Below are 23,810 nucleotides of genomic sequence, written 5' to 3'. Positions count from 1 at the left end.
TTGTTTCGATTCTCAATTCGCTAAAGTCCGAAGATGAGTAGTTGTGTTATTTACACTCTCACATTATACCATTTCAATATTTGTAATTACAATTGCATTCACGAAAAAAAAAATAAGAAAAAATAAATGATAATGCCCCAACTGCGTGAACATGAAGCCTTCTGTTTTCATTTGTAAAAACTGTTACAGAATTTTTGATCCTCAACCACAGTGTTCTTCGCATTGATTCTGCATCAATTTGAAACGGTTCCCAGTCTGAGGTAACATAACAAACCAAGCAAATATTTATATTTCCTGCTACAAGTTTAACCAAAAAACTGTGGATTACCTGAATTTCTCTCTCAATACGGGGCAACTATTTATGTGGCCCCTTTGTGAGATCATTTATTATTCTGATTGTTCAAGTGATACTTTATTGTGAGATTTTCCTTAAACAGCTTAGTCACGAGAGTAATGAGAAACGTCTGCGAACCACAATAAATGGTTACAGGATATATATGTTATGTATGTTTATCAAGTATCTGTCAGTTCTATCACATAGTTTGACGTGAATATGACTGTCATATTACATGAATGAAACATATTTTTTCATGCTTGAAATTTATTCAGAATAGGATAGTATACTAGCAGTTTTTCGAATTTTTATCTGAATCCATTTAAAATAAGTCCCCAAAATTCGCGCCCATTTTTGTTTGCGTTTTTAGAACTGTCAATAAGCTTACCAGCCGCTAACCGAAGACAGATGTTTGTATCTAGACACTACTATATCTTGGGAAATGGTATACAGTGTTGTTATTTGGGAATTCCATAAACATCGACATTATTGTCAACGGCTGAACCAGTGACTGAAAACCTTAGACCTTAGACAAAAGAAGGTGAAGTCTCTCTACTCAATGAATATCTCAAGTTATGCTTGCTCAGAAACTCAGAATGCAATTAGTTCAACTTCTGACTTTGTCACCGGTAGAATTATGAAAACGTAATAGATTGCCCTTCGACGTAATAAAGGAATATAATTATTGATTAAATTGAAAGGGATGTATTTTTAGGAGAGATTAATATGTGGAAGATTCCCACTGACTGTGAGAAGAAGAAGAAAATGACAAGTGGGCACTTTTGATCAATTGTGGGCACCATTTTTCCTTTAGTCCAACACTGGGTAAGAATTTCAAATTCTGCTATTTATTTGTAGTTGGTTCTACTTGCACGTTGTTTTATAAACCAATAATCTAAATTTATTAACGTTTCCGAAATCGTTTCTCCTTCAATTAGTGAGTTACAAGCTGCTTGAAAGTTATTTAAAGTTAACAATACAAGAAATATTTCTCGTTTTACTTGTAGTTGTCAAAAAATTAACAACATATCAAACATAACCAAAAATGAAGTGTCATTATGAAGTTTTGGACATCTCTAGAGATGCAGACGATGCCGAAATAAAATCTGCATACCGAAAACTGGCCCTCAAATGGCACCCCGATAAGAATTTGGACAACGCCGAACTAGCGAAAGAACAGTTCCAGATTGTGCAGCAAGCTTATGAAATATTGAGTGACAGACAAGAAAGAGCATGGTACGATAACCACAGAGAACAGATTCTGAGAGGTTCTAACTCAGCGTTCGAAGACAAAAGCTTGGATGTCTTCCAATATTTCACCACCACCTGTTTCAAGGGTTATGGTGATGACAAAAATGGATTTTACTCTGTTTATCGCAATGTTTTCGACAAAATTGCTAAGGAAGATATGGAATTTATGGAAGACAAAGAAGAATTTTGTGAAATACCGAGCTTTGGTAACTCTTCTACCGATTACGAGAAAGTTTCTGAATTCTATGCATACTGGCTCAACTATTTAACCAAAAAGAGCTATGTCTGGTTGGATCCTTATGACATAAAGGATATCCGGGATCGGAGGTATCTCAAATTGGTAGAAAAAGAGAATAAGAAAGTCAGGCAAAAGGCCAGAAAAGAACGCAATGAAGAAGTGCAGAACCTGGTAGCCTTCGTAAGGAAGCGAGACAAGAGAGTACAAGCCCAGAAGAAACTTCAGGAGCAGAAATTAGCAGAAGATAAGAAAAAAAGAGACGAGATGAGTAAGCAGAAACGGTTAGAGAGGCAGCAGGAGTTGAACCAATCCATAAATCAACCGGAATGGGCGAAATTCGACAATGTTAAATCCGAGCTGGAAGAAATTGAAAAGAGTTTAGTGAAAGAGTTCGGAGAAGAGTTCTCCAACTCTGAATGTGAAGACGACGAAGAAGATTTCAATAATTTATACTGCGTTGCTTGTAACAAAGTTTTCAAGACTCCGAAAGCATTTGAGAACCACGAGAGCAGTAAAAAGCATAAGGAAAACGTTGAGCTCTTGAAAGAATCTATGCTGGATGAAGAACTGGCGTCAAATCCTTCAGAAGGTTCGAAGGAAGGTATTGAAAAAGATCTTGAAGATATAGAAGAAGAAATAGTCCAGGACATTGTTCTGTCAGATTCAGATTCATTGGAAGATGTTATTAAGACCAAGAAGAAAAAGAAAAAGGCTCGTAATATTCTGGTACTCAGTGATGAAGAAACGCTGCCTATTAGTATTTCAGAAACAAATAATAACTCTGATGAAGATTTTAGCTCCAGTAAAAAAAGTAGAAACAAAAAGAAGAAAAACAATGCTAAAATAAAGGAAGAAGAAACGGACGAATGCAATGAAATCGTTGCTGAAACAGTCGAAAATGAAGCTTCAACATCTGAGAGCACTCTCATCAGGAGTTCTAAAAAAGAAAAAAGGAAAGACAAGAAAAACAGAAAGGAAGCCCCTAGTCGAAGTGATCTACAAGAACTGGACACGGATCACAGTTGCGTTACTTGTAAATCGAATTTTCCTTCTAAAAATAAATTGTTTGACCATTTGAAGAAAACCGGACACGGGGTGTATATTCCATCAAATTTAAAAAGTAAAAATAAGAAGAGTTTGAGAGAAAAGTAGATATTGTGATTGTTTTATTGTTCAGTTTATTTATTGTTGACTTATTATATGTATGACCTATTTATTTCTCTAGTTTTTCTAACCCAAATCAAATTGGAATTCAATGTTACCATTGATTAGGGATCAGCAAAATCATAGAAAAGTGAATTGAAAGAAGGATATTTTTTTGCAAAAAAAAATTATAGGTATTAGGGATTTTAACAGAATTCAAAAAAAAATCGAAAACATTACTTGGCAACATTTAAGACATTTATTGAAATAGTCAACATTTCACTACTGTAATCAATTGTTATTTTTTAAATTACTTCAGCCTTATCAGAATTTAAGTTGGACACGATAAAAAAATACACACACATGTAAATAAATAAAATCACTGGATATCATATTGAGGTTTACTTCAAGTAAAAGATATAGTGCAACCTATCTTCCAACAGCTCCTCTTCAATAATATAGTTGGGGAGCTAACTAATTTCGTTATTCAATAATCATTTCTGATAATATAAGAATCACAACTATATAATAGTGGGAAAGTAGGAATCCAAATATCAGGGTGATAATTGAAAATGCTTCTGAATACTACTTACATATATATGAAATCGATTGCTTCAAAAACACTTCACTAATTTTCTTCGAAAGCTTCTGATAATTCCTCTTCCATACAGTCTGTTTCAACTAAAATTACTTTTTTAATTAGCTTTTTTACCGGAAAATTATTTTTACGCCTGTTTCTTTGTTTCAATTCTCCCCAAATCAACTCGATGGGATTGAAAACACAAAAATAGGGAGGAAGTCTCAGTATGGTGTGTCCATACTTTTCAGCAATACTCTCAAGGGAATACACTTTCTCAAATGTTTTTGTCCGTAAAACTTCAAGTAGTTGGTTTTTGGTATAGTAATCTTCAAAATACGAATTGTTATCCATTAAAAAACTTTGTATTTCATCTTTCCTCGAATTTATATTTGGTACTTTGATGAGCGTTGTCAAGAACTATTACACTATCCGCATCCAAATTTGAGATCAGTGTGTTTTCAAACCATTCCTCGAAAATATTAGCTTTCATGTTCTTATGATAGTTGGAACCCATCCTTTACTTCCTCTGCGATGCACAATGATTAGTCGCGATCCTTTGTTTACAGGCATGTTAGGCGTACACATTCTCGAACCATCAGTCCACCCTTTCGTAACTGTGTCGTGTCATACCAAGTTTTGTCCAAATAGAAAATTTGCCGCTGTTCTTCAAATCAAAATATACTTTATTGTCAGATTCTGTATCCCATTGACAAAGCTTTGTAGGTATAAATATAAGCATAACTAATGGTGTATAGATAAAAACTGGCAATTTATAAAGGTTTGGATAAAACAGGTACAAATACACTAAAAATAAATATAAAATGGAATACACTTTTGCATTTTGATTCCTTAAAATACTGCTGCAATATATATAGTTATTTGCTCCAAGTATTTGTTACGCAATTCCACTATTCTTCTGCTTTCCATAACTTCTTGATGTCTGTTTATTATTTCGAATCTAAATCCTAGTTTCTTTATCCAATTCTGAAGAGTTTTGTCACAGCAGCTAACTTTATGGCCGGACGTATTCAATTTCTTCTTTATGATTTCAGTTGTAGGAATCTCATTGCTTTTGTAACAGTCATATATTGTTTTTTTCAATGATTTTTTTAAATGAACATCTAAAGGTTTTGGTAATTCTCAATCACATTGCGTCTTGCGTTCATAAGGTTTGTTTTTGACTATTTTATGTCCAGTTGAGAAAGGAATTTCGGTCAAATCTGATGTTGCTTATAATAGTTTTTCCCCTCGAAACCAAACTTGAGATGTATATTCTTATATACATCGAAACATAATGATAATAACTTTATTCTTCTTTTGGATCATTTAAATGATATAACATGTAATAAATAAAAAATGTAAAAATTATATAAAACACCTTCGTGTTAGTAGAAAGTCAGATGTAAAATAAAAACACTTGTTGAATGAATACGATTTTATTATTACAAACAGTAAAAACTTACAAAAAGTAAAAAACGACGATATTCGGGTGGTAATACAAAAGCTACTATGCTTAAAGCTCCAATAAATATATAAGACTATGGTAATATGACAATAAGTACGTATATTAAGATTAGATATTTGGTATACAAAAATTGGAGTCCATTATTATGAAAATTGTTTCAGGTGCAGAAATTCGAAAACTCACAAGTAGACGGTTCCAAAAATGAGGTAAATTGTAGGATTCAGAGAGCTTACGTAAATATCACAATTTGAGTGGTACTTGGTCCAAAAATGTTTCACAAAAACATTCATCTTTGAGATGAATGTTGAGTAGTTAAAATTTTCATATGGTGTGCCTCAGTTTTTACAGAAAAATCTGTATGATTTGAAACCGTGTCTGAAGAATGTATCTAGGAGAGTTACATACGCATTTTTCGAAATACTCATCTCTCAATGCCTGCCGGAAAACAACTACTTCCCTGGCTAATACCACGCTGGATATTGAATTATATCCGAAAGACAGTTGTGCAAGATTCCTCACAGAGGCAAGTCTCGCAGATGTTTCTCGTTCATGCAGCAGGACTACGCTAAAATTATTCAAGCAGATCACCCGCAGACCGCGGTATTACGTCTCGTCAGTGCAGGAAAGATCCTACACAGACAGCAAAGTATCTGGAACTCGAATAATTTCAACGTGGCATGCATGTATGGAACCTTTATCTAAAAGAAAGATTGTTAACTAGTAACAGCCACGTCTTCATGTCTGTCGGATATAATTCAATATCCAGCGTAGTAATAGCCGGGGAAGTAGTGTTTTCCGGCAGACATTTACGAGAACCTGCTGTGCAGGTAGTTGGGAGAGATGATTATTTCCAGATTTCACTTCGAAATATGAATTCTTTTGAAAGCATTCTTTCAATACCAATTTCACACATAACAATCAATTTTTTATATTTTTGACCTCAACTCTATCACAGGAGTCAGACTAAAACGTAAACTAGCACAAAAGCACTTTTTATGAGCCTTAATATACTCAGTTCATAGTTTAAAGTGTCGAATATGATATGGAAGTGTTGATAAATAATACTCAGAGCTGTTATAATTACCAAACAAAAATACTCAAGTATGCACTACAATGTACTCTTCATTATGATACGAGATGAATATTATTTCACTTAAGAGCCTTTACGAAAGTCAAGACTGGGAAGATGGCGAGACTTTTAATGTTTCATATAAATAAATAACAAAACAACTGTTGTTTATGTGGCTTGTGGAGGTGGTATTGAACTATAATTTATATTTTGCCTTAATTGTAGATTTATAAAGATAATGTTCCTTTATAAAGTAGAATATCTTTCTCTGAATGAAATATATGATAGATTGATTGAAAAATTGAGCTCGTCGGACAGAAATTGTCGTCAAATGAAGAGGCAATCAACTTCGTGAACAATTATTTTACAGATAAAAACGCCGAGTACTATTTGGACGGATTGCAGAGACAAGAGCATCGTTTGGGGAAGAGCGTAGAGTTAAAAGGAGACTATGTTGAAAAATTACTCTTAAAAAAAATCTGAATAATGTCTTGTATCTTTGTTAGGTCAGAAACTTTTCAAACCGCACCCGTATTCAAAAGCATATCCATCAATTCGTGATTAGTTAGCAAAGAAGTTTCAATAATATTGTCTTGCAAAACTGAGACACACCGTATAGCACAGTTATACAGTACGCTCGCATTCCAAAATTTCGCTTCGATATGTTAACTGAAGGCACAAATTTCCAGCAGGAAAATATACTATCCCGCAACGGACAGGAACAAGACGCCCATCCTACAAAGCCTACTGAAATACTTCGACAGACTAAAGCGGGGCAGCGTATTGGAGATCTCTTCTGGGACAGGCCAACACGTGGTGCACTTCGCCAACAGTTTTCCCATGCTGACTTTCCAACCGTCCGAAAAGGAGCCATACTTGCTGGACAGCATCCGAGAGTACGTGTCCGATACCTCTGCAACAAACATCAAACAGCCTTTATTGATAGACGTGAGGGATAACTGGACAAAGTGGAACGTTCCCAGGGGTTTCGACTACGCCATCAACATCAACATGATGCACGTGGCGCCTTTCGAGTGCTCTGTGGGGTTGTTTAAAACGTTAGTGAGGTGTTGAAGCCCGGGGTTTGCTAGTTACTTATGGACCATACGCGAATGGGGGTGTGCTGGAACCAAAGTCCAACAGGGATTTTGACAGGAGCATTCGGCAGCAGAATCCGGAGTACGGAGTGAGAGACATTTGCGATTTGGTTAAAGTTGCAGAGCAGTATCGCATCAAACTTTCTGATATCGATGAAATGCCGGCTAATAATAAGCTGTTGGTTTGGCAGAAGCTAGGACAGGATGAATAAATTGGGAAACAACTTTGTATTCGATATTGAGATATGTTTGGATGAGCCAACATGATATATGTATTCAGATCTGATTTAGAATATATTTATCAGAAAGTATTACATTTATCAGTTATTGAACTATAAATCAATGAATATATTAATTAGCTCTGATAAAACACCTAATATTAAAGTAGTATTATATCGTGATAATTTATTACACTGTGAAAGACCTCTGATAATTGATGAATGTTTCAGTAACATTTACTCCATAAAATTTGTCAATGTATTCCCAGTAAATTGATGAACATCTTCAGGAAATATGAGAGTATTTATATTCATTAATGATTGCAAATTAAAGTGAGTATCTCTGATAAAACTATCAATAATTGAGCCACATTATATAGTGATAATTTAATGCTCTGTAAAAGACTTATGACAACATAATTTTTTTTGAGTTCTCATCAAACATTTATACTCTATAAAATCTATAACGAGTATTAAATTTATCGATAATTGCGTATCTCTAATAAAACTAATATTGAAGCAGTATTATATTGTGATAATTTATTACACTGTGAAAGACCTTTGATAATTGATGAATGTTTCAGTAACATTTACTCCATAAAATTTGTCAATATCTTCCCAGTAAATTGATGAACATCTTCAGGAAATATGAGAGTATTTATATTCATTAATGATTGCAAATTAAAGTGAGTATCTCTGATAAAACTATCAATAATTGAGCCACATTATATAGTGATAATTTAATGCTCTGTAAAAGACTTCTGACAACATATTTTTTTTTGAGTACTCATCAAACATTTACTCTATAAAATATGTTATTAGTATTAAATTTATCCATAATTGGGTAATAAATTGAGAATCTCTGATAAAACCAATACTGAAGCAGTATTATATTGTGATAATTCATTGCACTTTTGAATACCTCTGGTACCTTTTTAGTGCTCATCTAATATTTTCTCCATAATATCTATTGAAAGTATTACATTTATCTATACTTGCACAGTAGATTGATGAATATCTCTAATAAACATCTTTGTAAAGCAGTATTTCATCTGCCAATTGTAAACCTCTGGGTGAGCCATTAATTTTAACATTTACTCCATGGGGTACAAAAGTATTGCATTCATTAATAATTGTTAATGAAATTGAGTATCTCTGATAAAACTCTTGATATTGAAGCAGTATTATATTGTAATAAATTGCACTTCAAAGATCTCCAATCATTGATAAATGTTTTAGTTCTCATCTAACATTTACTCCATGAAATCTATTGAGAGTATTACCTTTATCTATTCTTGCACAGTAAATTGATCAATATCTCTGATAAATATTCATTCATTAATAATTGTCAATAAAATTGAGTATCTCTGATAAAACTATTGATATTAAAGCAGTATTATATCTTTGGCAAGCCATATTACAACTATCAATTGATTCCACTATAAAAACTGCTGGTAATTTATTAATTTCTTTGTATTTATTTTAACATTAATTCCATAAAATCTATGAAGAATATGACATTCAATTATCAATCAATTAATTGATGTATATATGTATGTCTCTGATAAATTTCTTGAGGCAGTATAATATCTGTCAATTTAAAGGATCTCCACGTGGTAAATCATTTTTTAGTAATTTTTTCAACATTTGCTGCATAAAATCTATAAGGACTACAACATTTATCAGTTATTGTTCAATAAATTGAGCTTTCAGTTACTGTCCCAGAAATTGCTTAGTTTCTTATTCAAAATGATTTTTGACCCTTTTTTTTTATTTATTGACTCGATATTTCTATACTCGTTGAACTTGTGTTTCATAACAGCTTCATTCCAGTTCAAAAACCTACACGCAAGCCATAGCTACAAACAGCGATACTCACATTTCCTATGTCAAACATATAAGCGTCTGCCCTTCATAAATCTTGTCCTGAACCTTGTCGCTGCTAGTGGACTTCTCTGCTGACGCCGACAAGCAGGCGGACACAAAAGTCAAAACAGTCCCGATAATCGCTAACCAGAGTCCGGTGCCCAGAGAACAATCGCCTGGATAGAAAGGAGAAGCATCTCTGCCGCACAGTTTTTGCACCTTCGAGATTCCCCAGGCCGTTGGGTAGAGCATAACTGCGATGATGTAGAAGATCCCTGGAGATTAAGAAGTCGAAATAATCCGGAAGTGGGAGTGACTTTTCTTTGAAATGATTGAATAGAAGTTTGGTCTTTCGAGCCGGATAACAAAATTCATAAATATAAATGCTACGGAAATGGGATATTCATAGGGTTGAGAATTATGATTATTCATTGAAATAAGTGTCTGCATACAACTATCTACCAAGTTGAATTTAGTTAGAATGAAAATCCTGTTTATAAGACAAAGTTAAAAGCTGCTATACCTGCGATTGCTTGTGCAGCCCCCGATATGTTGAAAATGCTCTTCTTGCAGATGCTTTGGAAACAGCAACTCATTAAGCCGGTACACACAGTCAAGGACATGACGAATATACCTGTAAAAGGGTTGTGATTTCTTAAATTCAAAATCTTTGTTAAAATGAGACAATTACATGGATGAAGCTCAAAATAAATAGAAAGCTGTTTTGGAATCAGGATCATGGGGAAATTTATTGAAAGCCCTTGGGAATTATACAAATAGTATGTAGAAAAAAATAGGTTTTCTGTTATGAAATTATTCCTCAAAATGGACTCCAAAAAGCCCCTTGAACGCCACATTTTCAAGAAACGCCCTGTATAGTAATGTCCATTACTCACCCATAGCCAGAAACACAGTCCCCGCTTTCCAAACATTTGGATAAATATGTGGATCAGCGCTCAACCCCCGAACTGCGAGCAGAGTACAAATGGGGTAGGTATTTCCTATGGGCTTCCCACATTTGGCATAGATCCCCAAGCTGGGTCTGAATTTGATGGTTTCGTTGCCAACTGTGATGGTTTCTGGGGCCGCCACAAGCCAAGAAGGGCTCAGGAGGGAGGTTAGCAGTAGCAGAGAGGAGAATAGGGCAAGTAGCATCCATATCAGGCTTCTCGCTGTGACTATTAGGTACCACATGGTGTTCGTTTATGGTCAGGAAGCGGTCAAAAGTATTGGAAAATCATCTGGAAAAAAATCTCACCTTTTTAGTTTTTGATACCTCAAACGGCTTTGCTTGAAATTTTTGCAGTTATTTTGTCAAAATTTCAATATGAGACATATTGAGAAGCACTGTTAAAATTAATATCAATTTCTTTTGGAAAATTAGAGTACAGAGTACAATTGTTAAAAGTAAGTATACATACACACATCGGAAAAGTCTAGGGATATTTTAAAAAATGGCAATCATTTTTTTTTAGATCGCTTTAGGGAAAAAAAGTTGACGGGTGATTATTAAACGAATGTAACTTACAACAAAATTTATTAAATGGTCAAAAATACTGAGTGCGCATATAAGCAAAACTAAAAAAAATATGGCTCTTCTTTGGCACCCCGAAAAAAAATCATAATACAAAAAAAATTGGAATCAGTACAAAGTATGGCCTCCACGCTGGTTTATTACGGCCCTACATCTATCGTGCATCGACAAAATGAGATTGTCAATGTCTTGTTGAGGTAAATTTGCCCATTCAGCGATTAAAAGCTCTCTCAATTGAAACGTTGTGTGAATGTTCCCCATATGCGGAGTAATTCTTCGTTGAAGCATGTCCCACACATGCTCGATGGGATTCAGGTCCGGTGATTGTGCTGGCCATGGCAATACATCAACTCCTTCGTTGGTGAGCCAGTCAGTCACTAGACGCGCGACATGTGGACGAGCATTATTGTGCATTAGGTGGAAGTTTTCACCAACAGCACCAGCAAACGGACGGACGATAGGTAGAAGAATGGTGTCGAGGTACTGTCGAGCTGTGAGGGAGCGATTTGGAAAAACGAGATCGGTTCTGCCGCCGATCATGATTCCGCCCCATAGCATTACTGTACCACCTCTGTATGTGTGGACTTCCTGGACGTGTCTCAAAAGTTCATTATTTCCAGGTCGTCTCCACAGTCTTACTCGACGAGAATCTGGATGAAATCCAAATCTAGATTCGTCTGTAAACAAAACTGTGGCCCAATCATTTGCATCCCAGTTTTGATGTTCTTGACACCACTCTGATCTTCTACCGCGATTGCCTCTCGACAAAGGTGGACATCTAAGTGGCCTTCTGTTGTGGAGATCTGCTTCATACAGTCGATTTCTGACAGTATCACGACCAATGGTTACCTGGTGCGTCTGCTGCAACACGTTAACCAACTCAGGTGCTATGATTGTCGGTTGTCTTCTTGCGGTTAAGACCAAAAATCGGTCTTGAACTGCAGTTGTAGCGCGTCCTCGCCCTGGATGTTGTTCGGCTGGACTGCCAGGTTCACGGAAACGCCGCCACATTCGACTGATAACACTTTGGGAGACCCCCAAACGAAGAGCTACATCATTTTGTCGCATGCCACCTTGAAGAAGCCCTACAGCTCTATTCATCTCAGCCAATGGTAAGTGATGGCGTTCCATGTTGAAGCACAATATTTCCAGTTTAATTGCTGAGCAAGAACTGCATAGAATGTACAAACTCGACACTTTCAGATTATTCATTTTAGCCGAAAACCTACAGTTTGTAAAAAACTTGATAAAAGATTAGTTACCGTTTTTGCAGGCTTTGTTCAACCCATAGAAATCTACAGGGTGGTCGAGTGTACCAATTTAATCGAAATTAAACGACCTCATGCATTTATTTTTATGATATTTAGTATGTTATAAAAATATCCCTAGACTTTTCCGATGTGTGTATTTTGAATACTACTGTACTAATACTATCAAATTTGAAAGGTTTTATTGAATAATAATTTATCACGAGGATTGACGAAAGTCACTATAATTTTCTCTATATGAGCCATTACACAATATAATTGCAGAATTGATTATAACAAATGACTTTTTTATATATTCTTTTTTCAACAAATGCCACTAGTACGAATACATAAAATAGGTCTTTCTCCATCTGGAACGTCAATTTCGGTGACATTTATCGATCATGACATTAAAAGTTACCTATTCAATGCCTAGACATTAAAAAAGAACTTTTTTAAAAATCTTGCTCTGCATGAGCACCCGACCAAAAATATTCTAATAAGTTGACTACAAAATAAAGTTACCGTAGGTATATTTTTGTGGAAAATATAATTGAAAGCAGATACTTATAAAAAAAGACAAAATTCATGATTTCATTGTAATTTCTCTCTTTTTTTAATAGCTGTTGCCTCCAACTCGGGCGAATTTGACCCTCCTTCTATCTGTCTTGCTCGAAGCAAAGCTTCCACCCGAAATTTTTTCGTATATTTGTTTAATGAAACACACCCGTCTTTTTTAAGTCGCCTCCTCCCCGAGATACTTTCGGGTTTTTCACATATATAACCCCCCTTTACGTGTTTATCCGAACCACCCTGCCTGAATACCGGCGTGAATGAAAGGGGCCCTCACTTTACATTCTTGCATAAAATTCAACATATTGGAGACTTTGCACAATGCACAAAACACAAAAAAAGTCATGCGATATTCCATGAAATCCGCGTATCTTTTTTGTGGACGGACGGAATGACATTTGATCTGAAGGACATTTCATATTCAGCATCCCGTTTTGAGAAATTTCGGCCACATTGTCCCACATAAACAATACTACAATCCGGACACTCAAGCTTATATACTCCAGATTTCTCCATAAGATCCATTTCTTGGAATGCAACCACAACTTCCTGATCTAAACAATACGGAAATTTTGTTTGCAGACAAGGATAGGAAATTCAATTATTTGGAATCCTTGGAAATTCATAAACAAAGTTTTGCAAATTTAACATGACCACATACTGATTTTTGTCAGAAAGACAAATGTCCAATTTACTCCAACACAGACGTTCCTTAACAGCGAAACTGGAAATAAACAATCACGTCAAAGTCATACAAACTTGTAACCTTCACTGTGCACATAATTATTATCCATATTTGATATTATATTATCATATTTAGGTAATTACGATCCAACCGACAATAATAATAAAAATTACATGATTTGAAATCGATTCCATTGGCAGTTTTAAACCGGTGTTTGAACCGATTCACTTTTGTTTTGTCAAAAACTCTCGACGCGGGAAATGACATCGACTCAACTTTGTATACATGTTGACAGATGGTGCAAGAATCGTTTCTAATTGTACTAATTGTAAACACTCGCGTGCACTTAGCGCCTCTGTGAACGGAATGCCGAAGTACGTTGGATCTCTTTATTATTCCATGAAGAATCCAGATTGCCGTAGATCTAGCGCTTCCATCAAAATATTTTACAAGATCTAAGTGATTACACCATGCATCTTGATTGGAACCAATTCTGACATTTCTGTCAAATGAAAACTTCAAGTAAAAGTAATTTCAATTGTAGTAGTTTATTCTGTGAACACCAGAAAAATGACTACTTCGAAGGCCGCTATAAGCAATCTGGAAATGATACCAAAAATTAAATCAAGAAAGAGTTCACCATCTATGACGATAGCACAGGTTAATGGTTCACTCTCATTTCACAAGTATTACATTCGAAAAATATGTTGAAAGTATGATGTACAGAGTATCTGAACTGTATGATTAATACATTTTAATATGTGGCAAATTATAGAATCTGGTTTTGGTAAGGCTCAAAAACATCTTTTGAATATTTAATACAGTAAATTAATTTCTTCAATATTTTCCATCTAAGTGAATGAAAGTTTAAGCGGTTAAAGGTGGAGAATATAGTAAATATTACAATTTCATGGAAATTATTAGCAAATCTTAAAATAAATTTCAGTTGTAAATCTATACTAATCTATCTATACTAATGGATGGATGGATGGATGGATGGATGGATGGATGGATGGATGGATGGATGGATGGATGGATGGATGGATGGATGGATGGATGGATGGATGGATGGATGGATGGATGGATGGATGGATGGATGGATGGATGGATGGATGATGGATGGATGGATGGATGGATGGATGGATGGATGGATGGATGGATGGATGGATGGATGGATGGATGGATGGATGGATGGATGGATGGATGGATGGATGGATGGATGGATGATGGATGGATGGATGGATGGATGGATGGATGGATGGATGGATGGATGGATGGGATGGATGGATGATGGATGGATGGATGGATGGATGGATGGATGGGATGGATGGATGGATGGATGGATGGATGGATGGATGGATGGATGGATGGATGGATGGATGGATGGATGGATGGATGGATGGATGGATGGATGGATGGATGGATGGATGGATGGATGGATGGATGGATGGATGGATGGATGGATGGATGGATGGATGGATGGATGGATGGATGGATGGATGGATGGATGGATGGATGGATGGATGGATGGATGGATGGATGGATGGATGGATGGATGGATGGATGGATGGATGGATGGATGGATGGATGGATGGATGGATGGATGGATGGATGGATGGATGGATGGATGGATGGATGGATGGATGGATGGATGGATGGATGGATGGATGGATGGATGGATGGATGGATGATGGATGGATGGAGGAGGGAGGGAGGGGAAAGGATGGATGGGGGAGGGAGGGGGAATGGAGGGATATAGAAGGTATGTACGTATGCATGCAGGTATGTATAGAAAATAATAATAAATAAAACTTTGTTGATATATGTTAAAATTGTAAAAATGTATGAAAATTACCTCAAATCGTTTTGACTTTTGTCACATAATTAATCATTTTCATCTGTTTTATATTGAGTCAATGACTATATCATTGTTCTTAGCGGATTATATGGAATGACGAATATTTATTTTCCTTATCATAAAGTATAAAAACATTTTCGGGTTTTTACTGCAGATATATTTCCGATTCTAAATGCTGAAGTGGATACATCAAGAATTTCATTCACGAGAAACGTTCGATATTGATTCTCAATAATTGATCAATAAATTTAGTGCCTATTACTAAAATTTTGAAAGTATAATCATAATATTCTTTGAGTCCTGAAATATGGTTTAATATAAAACCTGAATGTCGGGAAACAGGATAAGAAAATAGACTGAAAATAGAAGAATTATTCGATTCCAACTGATTATTGGACATTAAAAATTATGTTAACTTTTGAGTATTCCGAAAAATGAGGTCTTGTATATATTTCTTTCTAATGCTGTAACTCCTCTCTTTATCAATAAATAATTTGCAAATATTCAATTACTCTCCTATTGAAGCATTTATATGTTCTTTCATTCTTTTGATAACCAGTTTGACCTATATATACGTGAAACCACACATTTTGGAACTTTTCAATTGTTTCTACTATTGAACGAATTTGTTGTCCAATATTTCCTAATTAGCAGGGATCTCAAAGGGGTTATCATTAATTTGACAACAATTTTGAGCTGTAGATGCTTGGAATATACCGAGTGATTTATTCATTCGAAAATTTTCAGTCTGGAAAATTTGCTTATCGCTTGTCGCCTGTGGATGATGCTATCCTGAGATTCAGATCTACCTGTCAAAAATACAAATGGATGAAAATGCCCATTCCCCTAGTATATGATGAAAAGGTTTGTAAAAATTCAACGAAATATTTGTAGATTCTCTGTATGGAGATTAAAATTGTGATAGAAGTAATAGCACGAAAAGAATATATTTGAGATAGTTATTTTTGTTTTGTTTAGCAATCGTCTTCATATTTTTCTTTAAGAACATTTAATCAAGTAACGAGGCCATAATATACGAATTTGGCTCGTTTCAGAAACGCAGTTCTTGTGACAACACCGACGATCCAAAAATATGGTTATCGTTTAAAAAAACCACTCAAGAGGAGTTGTTGGATACGATCATTTTCAAAAATGAGAATATTGAGAACAGCATATTTCCTGTACTGAAAGAATGGCAACAATTGTATAAATCCATAACTGTTTTAAAGTAAGTTGACTCAAGTCGTAAATTCGTATTTCAAATTTGTTCGCCCGGTGAACATTGTATGTCTGAGATATACCAAAATAGTTGTAAATTACGTTCGTGATGAGATGATCATAGAACTGATTCATAAATTATGTTTAGATGATCCTCAGCTGGATGACGTTCATTTTTGGATGCTTTTATACATTTTTTTCATGGTGAAACATTGAATTTCACAAGTATTTCTCATATCAAATAATTTTCTTCAAGCAAATGAAAATACGTATTTTTTCGTTCAACTTAAATCTGTAATGGATTAAAAAACGCAAGAAGCACATTTTATTTCCGTATATAAAGTTTTATTTCCGTATTCAAAATGACGTAATTTCAAGCTGATTTTGAATACATCATTTCATGAATGTAAAAAAGACCAATTATTTTGATACTTTTTGAAACGACTTATAAATCATGTACCTACTTATGACTATCATCTGAAAAACCTTTGTTTTGGGATGTCATTTATTACTGATGTATTCAAAAAGATAGAAACAGGTTGTTTCATTTCCATGTTAGATTAAATGTGAAGGTGGAAGTTATCGATAATCCAAAATATGGTTATTTCAAGGTCATATGCAAAAAAAATGCAAAAAGTATTAATTAGATTTTTTCAAACAGTGTAGGTGTTTGTAAACGTCATCAATAATATATTTATTTAACGCATACAGAAAAAAAATTACCGGGATATTACCTAGAGTCTAACATTAATGAATATAGTTTAAAAAACTAAAAAAACACGCTTTTAAAGAACATCGAACTATAAAGTTAAAAGGCCAAGGCAGCAGGCGCGCGTGTTAATAGAAAAATACTTTTTTCAAATGAAGAAATACATGTAAAGTGAGTTCGAATTATATCAAGGAGGTTACGTAAAGAGCCATCTGCCGCGAATAGATCAAGCAATAATGTCGATTTACCAAGGAGGTTATGTACAGCGCCATCTGCCCGCGAATAGATCAAGCAATAATGTCGATATATCAAGGTTACGTACAGCGCCATCTGCCCGCGACTAGATCAAGCAGTAATGTTGATAATTCTGTCAAATACAGATCCCGAGCTTTAGAGTTACCAACAAACATACATACATACAGGTGAAGCTAATATAAAGCGTGTAATAAAAAAACTTAGTTTTCATTGTTCAACCCACTTGGATTCTTATCTTCAAACCGTAATTTCGGAACATAGTGCAACTCAACTCAAATAGTAAAAGAATACAACTAAAAAAATATAATACATTCTGGTGAGGTTAATAATTGAAGAAACTGCCCTTCAATAGGTACTAATCATCAAAATTTCCATCATTATACAAGTAGATTTGGTGTTATGTTATCTTGCATACGATAGTTATCCTGAAAAAAAAATCACTGATAATTTTAAGAGAGACGATAAATTCTCTCATCGAAGATAATGATTGATCTGGTCTACTGCGCCGAAAGGAAGCAAAGACAAAAAAAGAGCAGAAGAATGATTGATATTTAATAGAATAGAATTCGTTTTGCAAAATATAAATCAATGCCACTTATTCTAACATAGAGATATCAGATCTTGAGCCGGGTATATGCTGCGTACCACAAGGATCTCTGAAAGGCCCTCTCTTACCGACAATATATGCGAATGATCTTTTATATACATTTGATACATTCTGATAACAGAATCGACTCAGCAATATTAACAATACAACAATCAACAATCAAATTGCCTTTTATTTCTTTCAGGTTTGAAAATTGTGGCCTAACAGCTGAGAAAATTGAACTTCTGGCAGACCTAATCGAGAGTCAACGATTGGTGCAACATCTGAGCGTTAACGGAAATCCAAACAGAGAACAGAACTTTTATATTCTGTTGAAGGACACCAAACTCGTATCACTTTCCTTGAAATTATGTGGTATTAACTTAGATGGAATCAGGATGATTTGTGAAGAGCTCAGCAAACCTTTAGATAACCCTTTGCTTCATCTCAACTTGGCCAGTAACAATCTTTACGACGAAGGAATGGAATACGTGGCAAAGTTTTTGAGAATCAATAGGTATATAAATCATTATTAGCAACGCTGTTGACAATGAGTGACATTCTAAATTCACAATGAGGTACTACAATAACATATGTGAATCAATATGAGATATTTCTCTAAATAATTATGAGTGATTAGAATTTTTTTGGATGTAGCATACCAATTCTTATTAGTGGCAAATGATGTTACAGCTTTTATTTTAATTTTGCACAGGATATTTAATACAGACACTGTTTTTGTTTGCTTTGGTAGAATTAGTCCAAATGATGTTTCAATTTTCAAACGTTGCTATCATCTCGGCGAGCACTACAAAATACCTTGCTTTTTTTCTTCCTTAGGAAGATTCCTCCATTTTTTGTATAAGGATGGAAAAATAGAAAGCCAAATCCTTTATTTCGCAAAAATTATATACATATAATACATACTTTAATGTGAAATCCATGTTTTTTTCAGGTGAACTTTCAACCATGTTTGTTTTCATTTCAACCATAATGTTATATTAATATTTCATACTATACGGGCTTTGCCATGGAAATTTTTCTTTCTTGGCTAGAGGAGCATATTTTCCTTCTTCTCTTATGTTCATTGATAAGTAGAATCCTCATAAATTTATACTCTTTCATCTGTTAATTGTTTCGCTGTTTTTTACACGCTTTATATTAGCTTCATCTGTATGTATGTATTTATGATGCACTGTTTGGAACTTTTGGTGTAGTAATAAATATTACTGGAGTTTTTCCCAACACCAAATCGTTATTTTTCGATCACCAAGTGATCATCTTCAAAGAGGAAGATTAAAACTAGAAACTAACGCGTTGCTAACCCTATTTATGCTATAAAGGTACCTCATACAGGTAAACCATCCAGGCGTACCAACCATACAGGCATACCAACCTAAATTAATTTTACAATTTTGCCTTATCTATTATTTTACAATATATGTTTATATAAAACAATTTTCAGCCATATAAAAATTAATTTCACAATATTGCCTATCCAAATTTATTTTTGCAATGTGTCCTTATGTAGTAATCAGTAAACCCAACAACATTATTTTATTTTATTTTAACAAGCTATATAGTATGCTCTTTGGTATAGGTCCATCATCGTTATTCATAATATTATTGTGTTTACTTATTTCTACACTCTCATAGGCATCTAGTTGCCTGTTGTTGTTAACTTGTCTAACTAATCTTAATGAACTGAAGTCTATGGAATGGTTTCGTTGCAAAATATGATGGGCGACTTGTTTTAAAAACCACCTTCATACCTAATTCCTTGAAAATCTTTCCAAAAAAAAAGATTTTCAATGTTTTGTCACAGTAGAATAATACAACCATTGGATTGGTTATAATAAACGGTCGGAAATTGATATTGTGTTTAGTTTATTCGCTGTTGTTTGATTGCAAAAACAAGGCCTATAATTGTAGTGAGAAATTTTATAGATTCCCGAAAGGTAATTAAGTACCAACGCACGTCTATGGTAAAAGAACGCACGCCTATGGTAAAAGAACGCACGCCTATGGTAAAAGAACGCAATCGGCTCCGCACTTCGTTTCGAGATCACCGAGAACTTTGTGAATTTATGAATGAAAGTGGTGGGAGTTGACTTACTGGTTGATTATTATTTCTGTATTTTGTCTTCAAATCAACTTTTAAATTTTTAAAACCTTCCTTTTGTTCAAGGGTGCTTCTATCCTTGAATCTAGCTGACAATAAAATTAGAAATAAGGGACTCCAGCTTGTTATCAACACGTTACAAAAATTCTGTCTGAATCAGGATGAAATTGTGATTAGGAGAAGGATAAAGTTTGAGAAACTGCGGAAGAATGTAAGGTTACATTCTACTTTGAATTGTGTTGTACACACTGTATATATCTAACAATAACTTTTCAGATGTTGGAACTTGCTGAAGGAGGTAAAAGTGCTGTATCAAAGAGAAGTTCAATGAAAACTTCGAAAAAGCCAGCCAAGGGTTAGTGTGAGGTTATTTTGCTGCTGTACTGAATCATAAGGGGGGGCAGGGAGTAATAAACAACACCCATTCCTTCAGAAAAAAACTCGCTTCTACCAATGTGGCTAAACCTTTTGCGCCTATTATCAACCTGGTCACTTCCACCCCCTCGGCGGTCTGGAAACCGAGCTCATTAGAAACTGCTCTCACCGTATAATAATAGAATTTATTCATGAATCAAAGATTATAGTAGGCATCATACATGATGACGCAAACTTTGGTAAAGCTGAATCATCTATACCAGAGATTGTGACATCAGCCAATGAGATAAAAGCACCTATCAGTATTAAGTGGGAGGTCGTTGAGAAAGAGTAAGAAAATCAGTGGCCCCAGAAGTGAACCTTGCGCTACTCCAACATCAACTGTATATTTATCTGACTCTGCACCATCCAATTTTACGAAGAATTGTCTATTTGTTACGAATAAAATGATTAAGTTAAGAATATTTCCTCTAATACCAATATTATATGGTTTGGAAGCAAAAAACACCTTATCAATCCAGCCGAAAGCTTCCACAGGTCAAAGGAAATTCCTGCCAAATGTTGACCTGTCAATGCGAAATCCATGTTGACAATCAGATAAAAGTTTATGAGTCTATGGTACATTATTCTTTCTAAAATTTTTCAGTCTAATCGGTCTGTAATTATCGATATCTGATCTATTATCACTTCTATGTACTGCTATTACTTTACTCAATGTCAACACATCTGGGAATTCATGTGTTTCGATAGACATATTTATTAGGTCTGTTAGGGGTTGCACTAAACTATTGAAAATCAGTTCCAAAACATTAGGAAATACATAATGTTTATGAAAAAATTCTGCTACTATACAATAACAATTTTCTAACAGATATGCTTTCAGTGTTTGTTGAGAATTATTCAGTTGCTTTGAAGCCTTCATATATTCAGGAAGATATTCGCGAATTTTTGGATTAATATATTCTGGCCCAGAAAAGTCACTTTTAATTTAACAATTGCTACATGGAACTGGTTTTTGATTCTCGTATCGTGGTGGTGAACACTCTTATTCAATAAAAAATCTGACTTACTTTTAAATACACATACACACATTTCAAATATATAGGCTGATGTGAAAGTTATATTTTCCAAAATACTGTCTACAAGAACCTCTTTGGGAAATATTTGCCAGGCATCGAATCATTTCGATGAACTTTTTATTTTCATTTAAAATTGAGAGAATGAATTTGACACAGTTTTGAATATAAATTAGAGGTAAATGCTATCATACCAATAATCAAAATGAAAAGTAACAGGGGCCCAAGGACAGATCCATGAGGAACTCTACAATTAAGTTTGAGAGTACAGTGAATTGATTGCCCCCCTTCCCCCCCTAGTATTTTCTAAACTTTGCTACATATTAAAAGTCAATCATCTTTGCTTAGAAAGTTTCAAACCGTTTGGACTTCGAAGCAACATACTTCGATGTCTTAAAATTGTGGTCTTCACTCACCATGGTGACTATTATTATTATTATTATTATTGTTGAATTCGAATGTTCAATAACCACACATAGAAATGTACATACCAATATTTGTTTCCTTTATAGAAAAATCCTCTCACAGTTCACACTCAGTACGAACGACAAACTCTTCGAATCGTTATTCGATAAACGAACCGACATACCATCCCTTCATTCAGGACTCCCAGGAACTGGAGGCCGAAATCTACTGCAGAGGAAACGACATTTTGACGAACCTCAACTTATCATGTATTCACTGTCCTTAAAAAAAGCAATTCAATTACCAACACTATGCTTTACAGACAATCGAATCAAACAGGAAGGACTACAAAACGTCATTGACATGCTGGACTATCAGAGAAGTAATTACAGCAATGATAAAGGCATATCACGTATTTCGTTGGAAGGAAACAATGTTAACGGCCTCGTCGAAATAGAGAAGCTGCTCGCCAAAAAGCCGAAGTACGGCAGTATCAGCTCCAACAGAAGCCAAAAGACGAAAAGCAGTGGAAATTAGGTCGTGGAATCGCCGATTGAAATTTGTAGCACGAACAAAGCGAATCCAATCAACCTTGCCAATAAACGAACGTTTGAATTTTATCGCCTACTCATTTATTTACTTCTCACAGGGGGTCTTTATTTTATTTGAACAACCTGTTGATAAATCAGTAGTTGAATAGCTTAGCCTCGGAAATCAATAGAAAAGCCTCACCTGTAAGTATTTCACAAACAAATTCTTTAGAAATTCAGGATTTAGGCGTGTTCCGCTGGATGGCAACTAGACCTTCACCACACCCCTCTGCATTTCAATCAGCTGTTTAACTTAATGATGATCTCCATAAAAAATGATAGGGGCGCTAGCGGGCTCTGCAGGACCGTACCCGACTATTTATTAATACTTGATGAAAATGACGTTAGATACTCAATCAATTTTCACACTATGACACGGTTCTTGACCAAAGTTCGTAGTATGAATATTGTTTCTCAATAAGGATAGTAAGTTATTTTAGTAATTTGCTGCTTCTCATTCAAATGACCCGTATTTCCAATTACAATGAACGTTTACCTTCATTACCTACCTCTCATTAAAGTAGATGAGACCGTGGGAGATAACTCGAGATATATTTTTATCAAATATAATTTATTAACAAACATGCTTATGATAACTTGCCTATCGTAAACTTTACATAGCTATTTTTATTAGTTTTTTTATCTGATGGGTGAAGTTCGATCTTCCACCGGCTTTTAGACTATTGACTACAGTTATATTTTTCATTTTTTAGTGTTCCGGCTACCGGTAAAAGCGACGTTATGAGTACCGCTAAGGTTCACAAAGTTTTCGTGTACGGCACGTTGAAAAAAGGGGAACCCAATCACTTTTGGTTTTCTAAATCTTCCGAGGGTTTCTGCAAGTACCTTTGCGACGCCAAAACGAAAGAGAAATTCCCTCTGATTATCGCGACTGAGTATAACATTCCCTTCCTGCTGCACAGTCCAGGTTCGTACTAGGCCATTTAGACCGGAAAGTAAATGCTCTGTTTGTAGCGGGATTTTTTATGCTTTTCATCGTTTTTAGGTAACGGTTATCAAGTGAAAGGGGAAGTGTATGAAGTTGATGATAAAGTGATGGCAGACCTGGACGATTTGGAGGGCTATCCAGGTTTTTACGCGAGAGATTTATATGACGTTATCCCGCTCGATGGTCCAGAATCTACGATGAAAGTCTGGATTTATTTGATAAAAAATTACAAGGAAAAGCTCTTGAACGAACATTTTTATGAAAGCTACAGTGACTCTGGGAGTCATGGGAAAAGATACATTGTGAGGTATTTGCGCATCAATGGTGATTATAAGGCTTCAATATTGAAGTGAATGTTTTCTTTTGA

General features: G+C 34.9%; 4 protein-coding genes across 7 annotated transcripts; 3 read left to right on the top strand and 1 right to left on the bottom strand.

The window, feature by feature from the left end:
• The first annotated feature begins 987 nt into the window (after nt 1–987).
• On the top strand, nt 988–7,488 carry LOC111518145 (methyltransferase-like 26). Its single transcript, XM_023174502.2, is given in 4 exon segments — nt 988–1,159; nt 5,173–5,217; nt 6,770–7,147; nt 7,149–7,488. Coding segments are annotated over 3 exon segments (624 nt in total). The 5' UTR covers nt 988–1,159; nt 5,173–5,212; the 3' UTR covers nt 7,390–7,488.
• Nucleotides 1,136–3,039, top strand: LOC111518142 (dnaJ homolog subfamily C member 21). Its single transcript, XM_023174497.2, has 2 exons — nt 1,136–1,271; nt 1,342–3,039. Exon 2 carries the CDS (start codon nt 1,380–1,382, stop codon nt 2,973–2,975), a length of 1,596 nt encoding a protein of 531 aa, XP_023030265.2. The 5' UTR covers nt 1,136–1,271; nt 1,342–1,379; the 3' UTR covers nt 2,976–3,039.
• LOC111518144 (LHFPL tetraspan subfamily member 2a protein) lies at nt 4,964–22,791 on the bottom strand. Of its 2 annotated transcripts, none has more exons than XM_023174500.2 (5): nt 22,637–22,791; nt 10,158–10,502; nt 9,785–9,895; nt 9,275–9,536; nt 4,964–6,993 (listed from the first exon to the last, which is right to left on the bottom strand). In XM_023174500.2, exons 2-4 carry the CDS (start codon nt 10,453–10,455, stop codon nt 9,280–9,282), a joined length of 666 nt encoding a protein of 221 aa, XP_023030268.1. In that variant the 5' UTR covers nt 10,456–10,502; nt 22,637–22,791; the 3' UTR covers nt 4,964–6,993; nt 9,275–9,279. The 2 variants fall into 2 exon arrangements, with proteins under 2 accessions (XP_023030268.1, XP_023030269.1); XM_023174501.2 differs by lacking the exon at nt 22,637–22,791 and adding an exon at nt 21,991–22,130.
• Nucleotides 13,522–23,810, top strand: LOC111518143 (uncharacterized). 3 transcript variants are annotated; one of them, XM_074179588.1, is made up of 8 exons: nt 13,596–13,960; nt 15,906–16,022; nt 16,214–16,386; nt 18,132–18,443; nt 20,115–20,259; nt 20,325–20,403; nt 22,012–22,173; nt 22,227–22,522. In XM_074179588.1, exons 1-8 carry the CDS (start codon nt 13,871–13,873, stop codon nt 22,439–22,441), a joined length of 1,293 nt encoding a protein of 430 aa, XP_074035689.1. In that variant the 5' UTR covers nt 13,596–13,870; the 3' UTR covers nt 22,442–22,522. The 3 variants fall into 3 exon arrangements, with proteins under 3 accessions (XP_074035691.1, XP_074035689.1, XP_074035690.1); XM_074179589.1 differs by lacking the exons at nt 20,115–20,259; nt 20,325–20,403; nt 22,012–22,173; nt 22,227–22,522 and adding exons at nt 23,208–23,422; nt 23,501–23,810 and having other exon boundaries at nt 13,634–13,960; XM_074179590.1 differs by lacking the exons at nt 20,115–20,259; nt 20,325–20,403 and having other exon boundaries at nt 13,522–13,960; nt 22,012–22,522.

This window comes from Leptinotarsa decemlineata, unplaced genomic scaffold, assembly GCF_025532065.1.
Source record: "Leptinotarsa decemlineata unplaced genomic scaffold, Ldec_3_MD MMD2_tig00026282_RagTag_RagTag, whole genome shotgun sequence".
NCBI lineage: Eukaryota > Metazoa > Arthropoda > Insecta > Coleoptera > Chrysomelidae > Leptinotarsa > Leptinotarsa decemlineata.
Note: the sequence above shows the minus strand (reverse complement) of the source record. Positions and strands in the feature narration are given on the sequence as shown.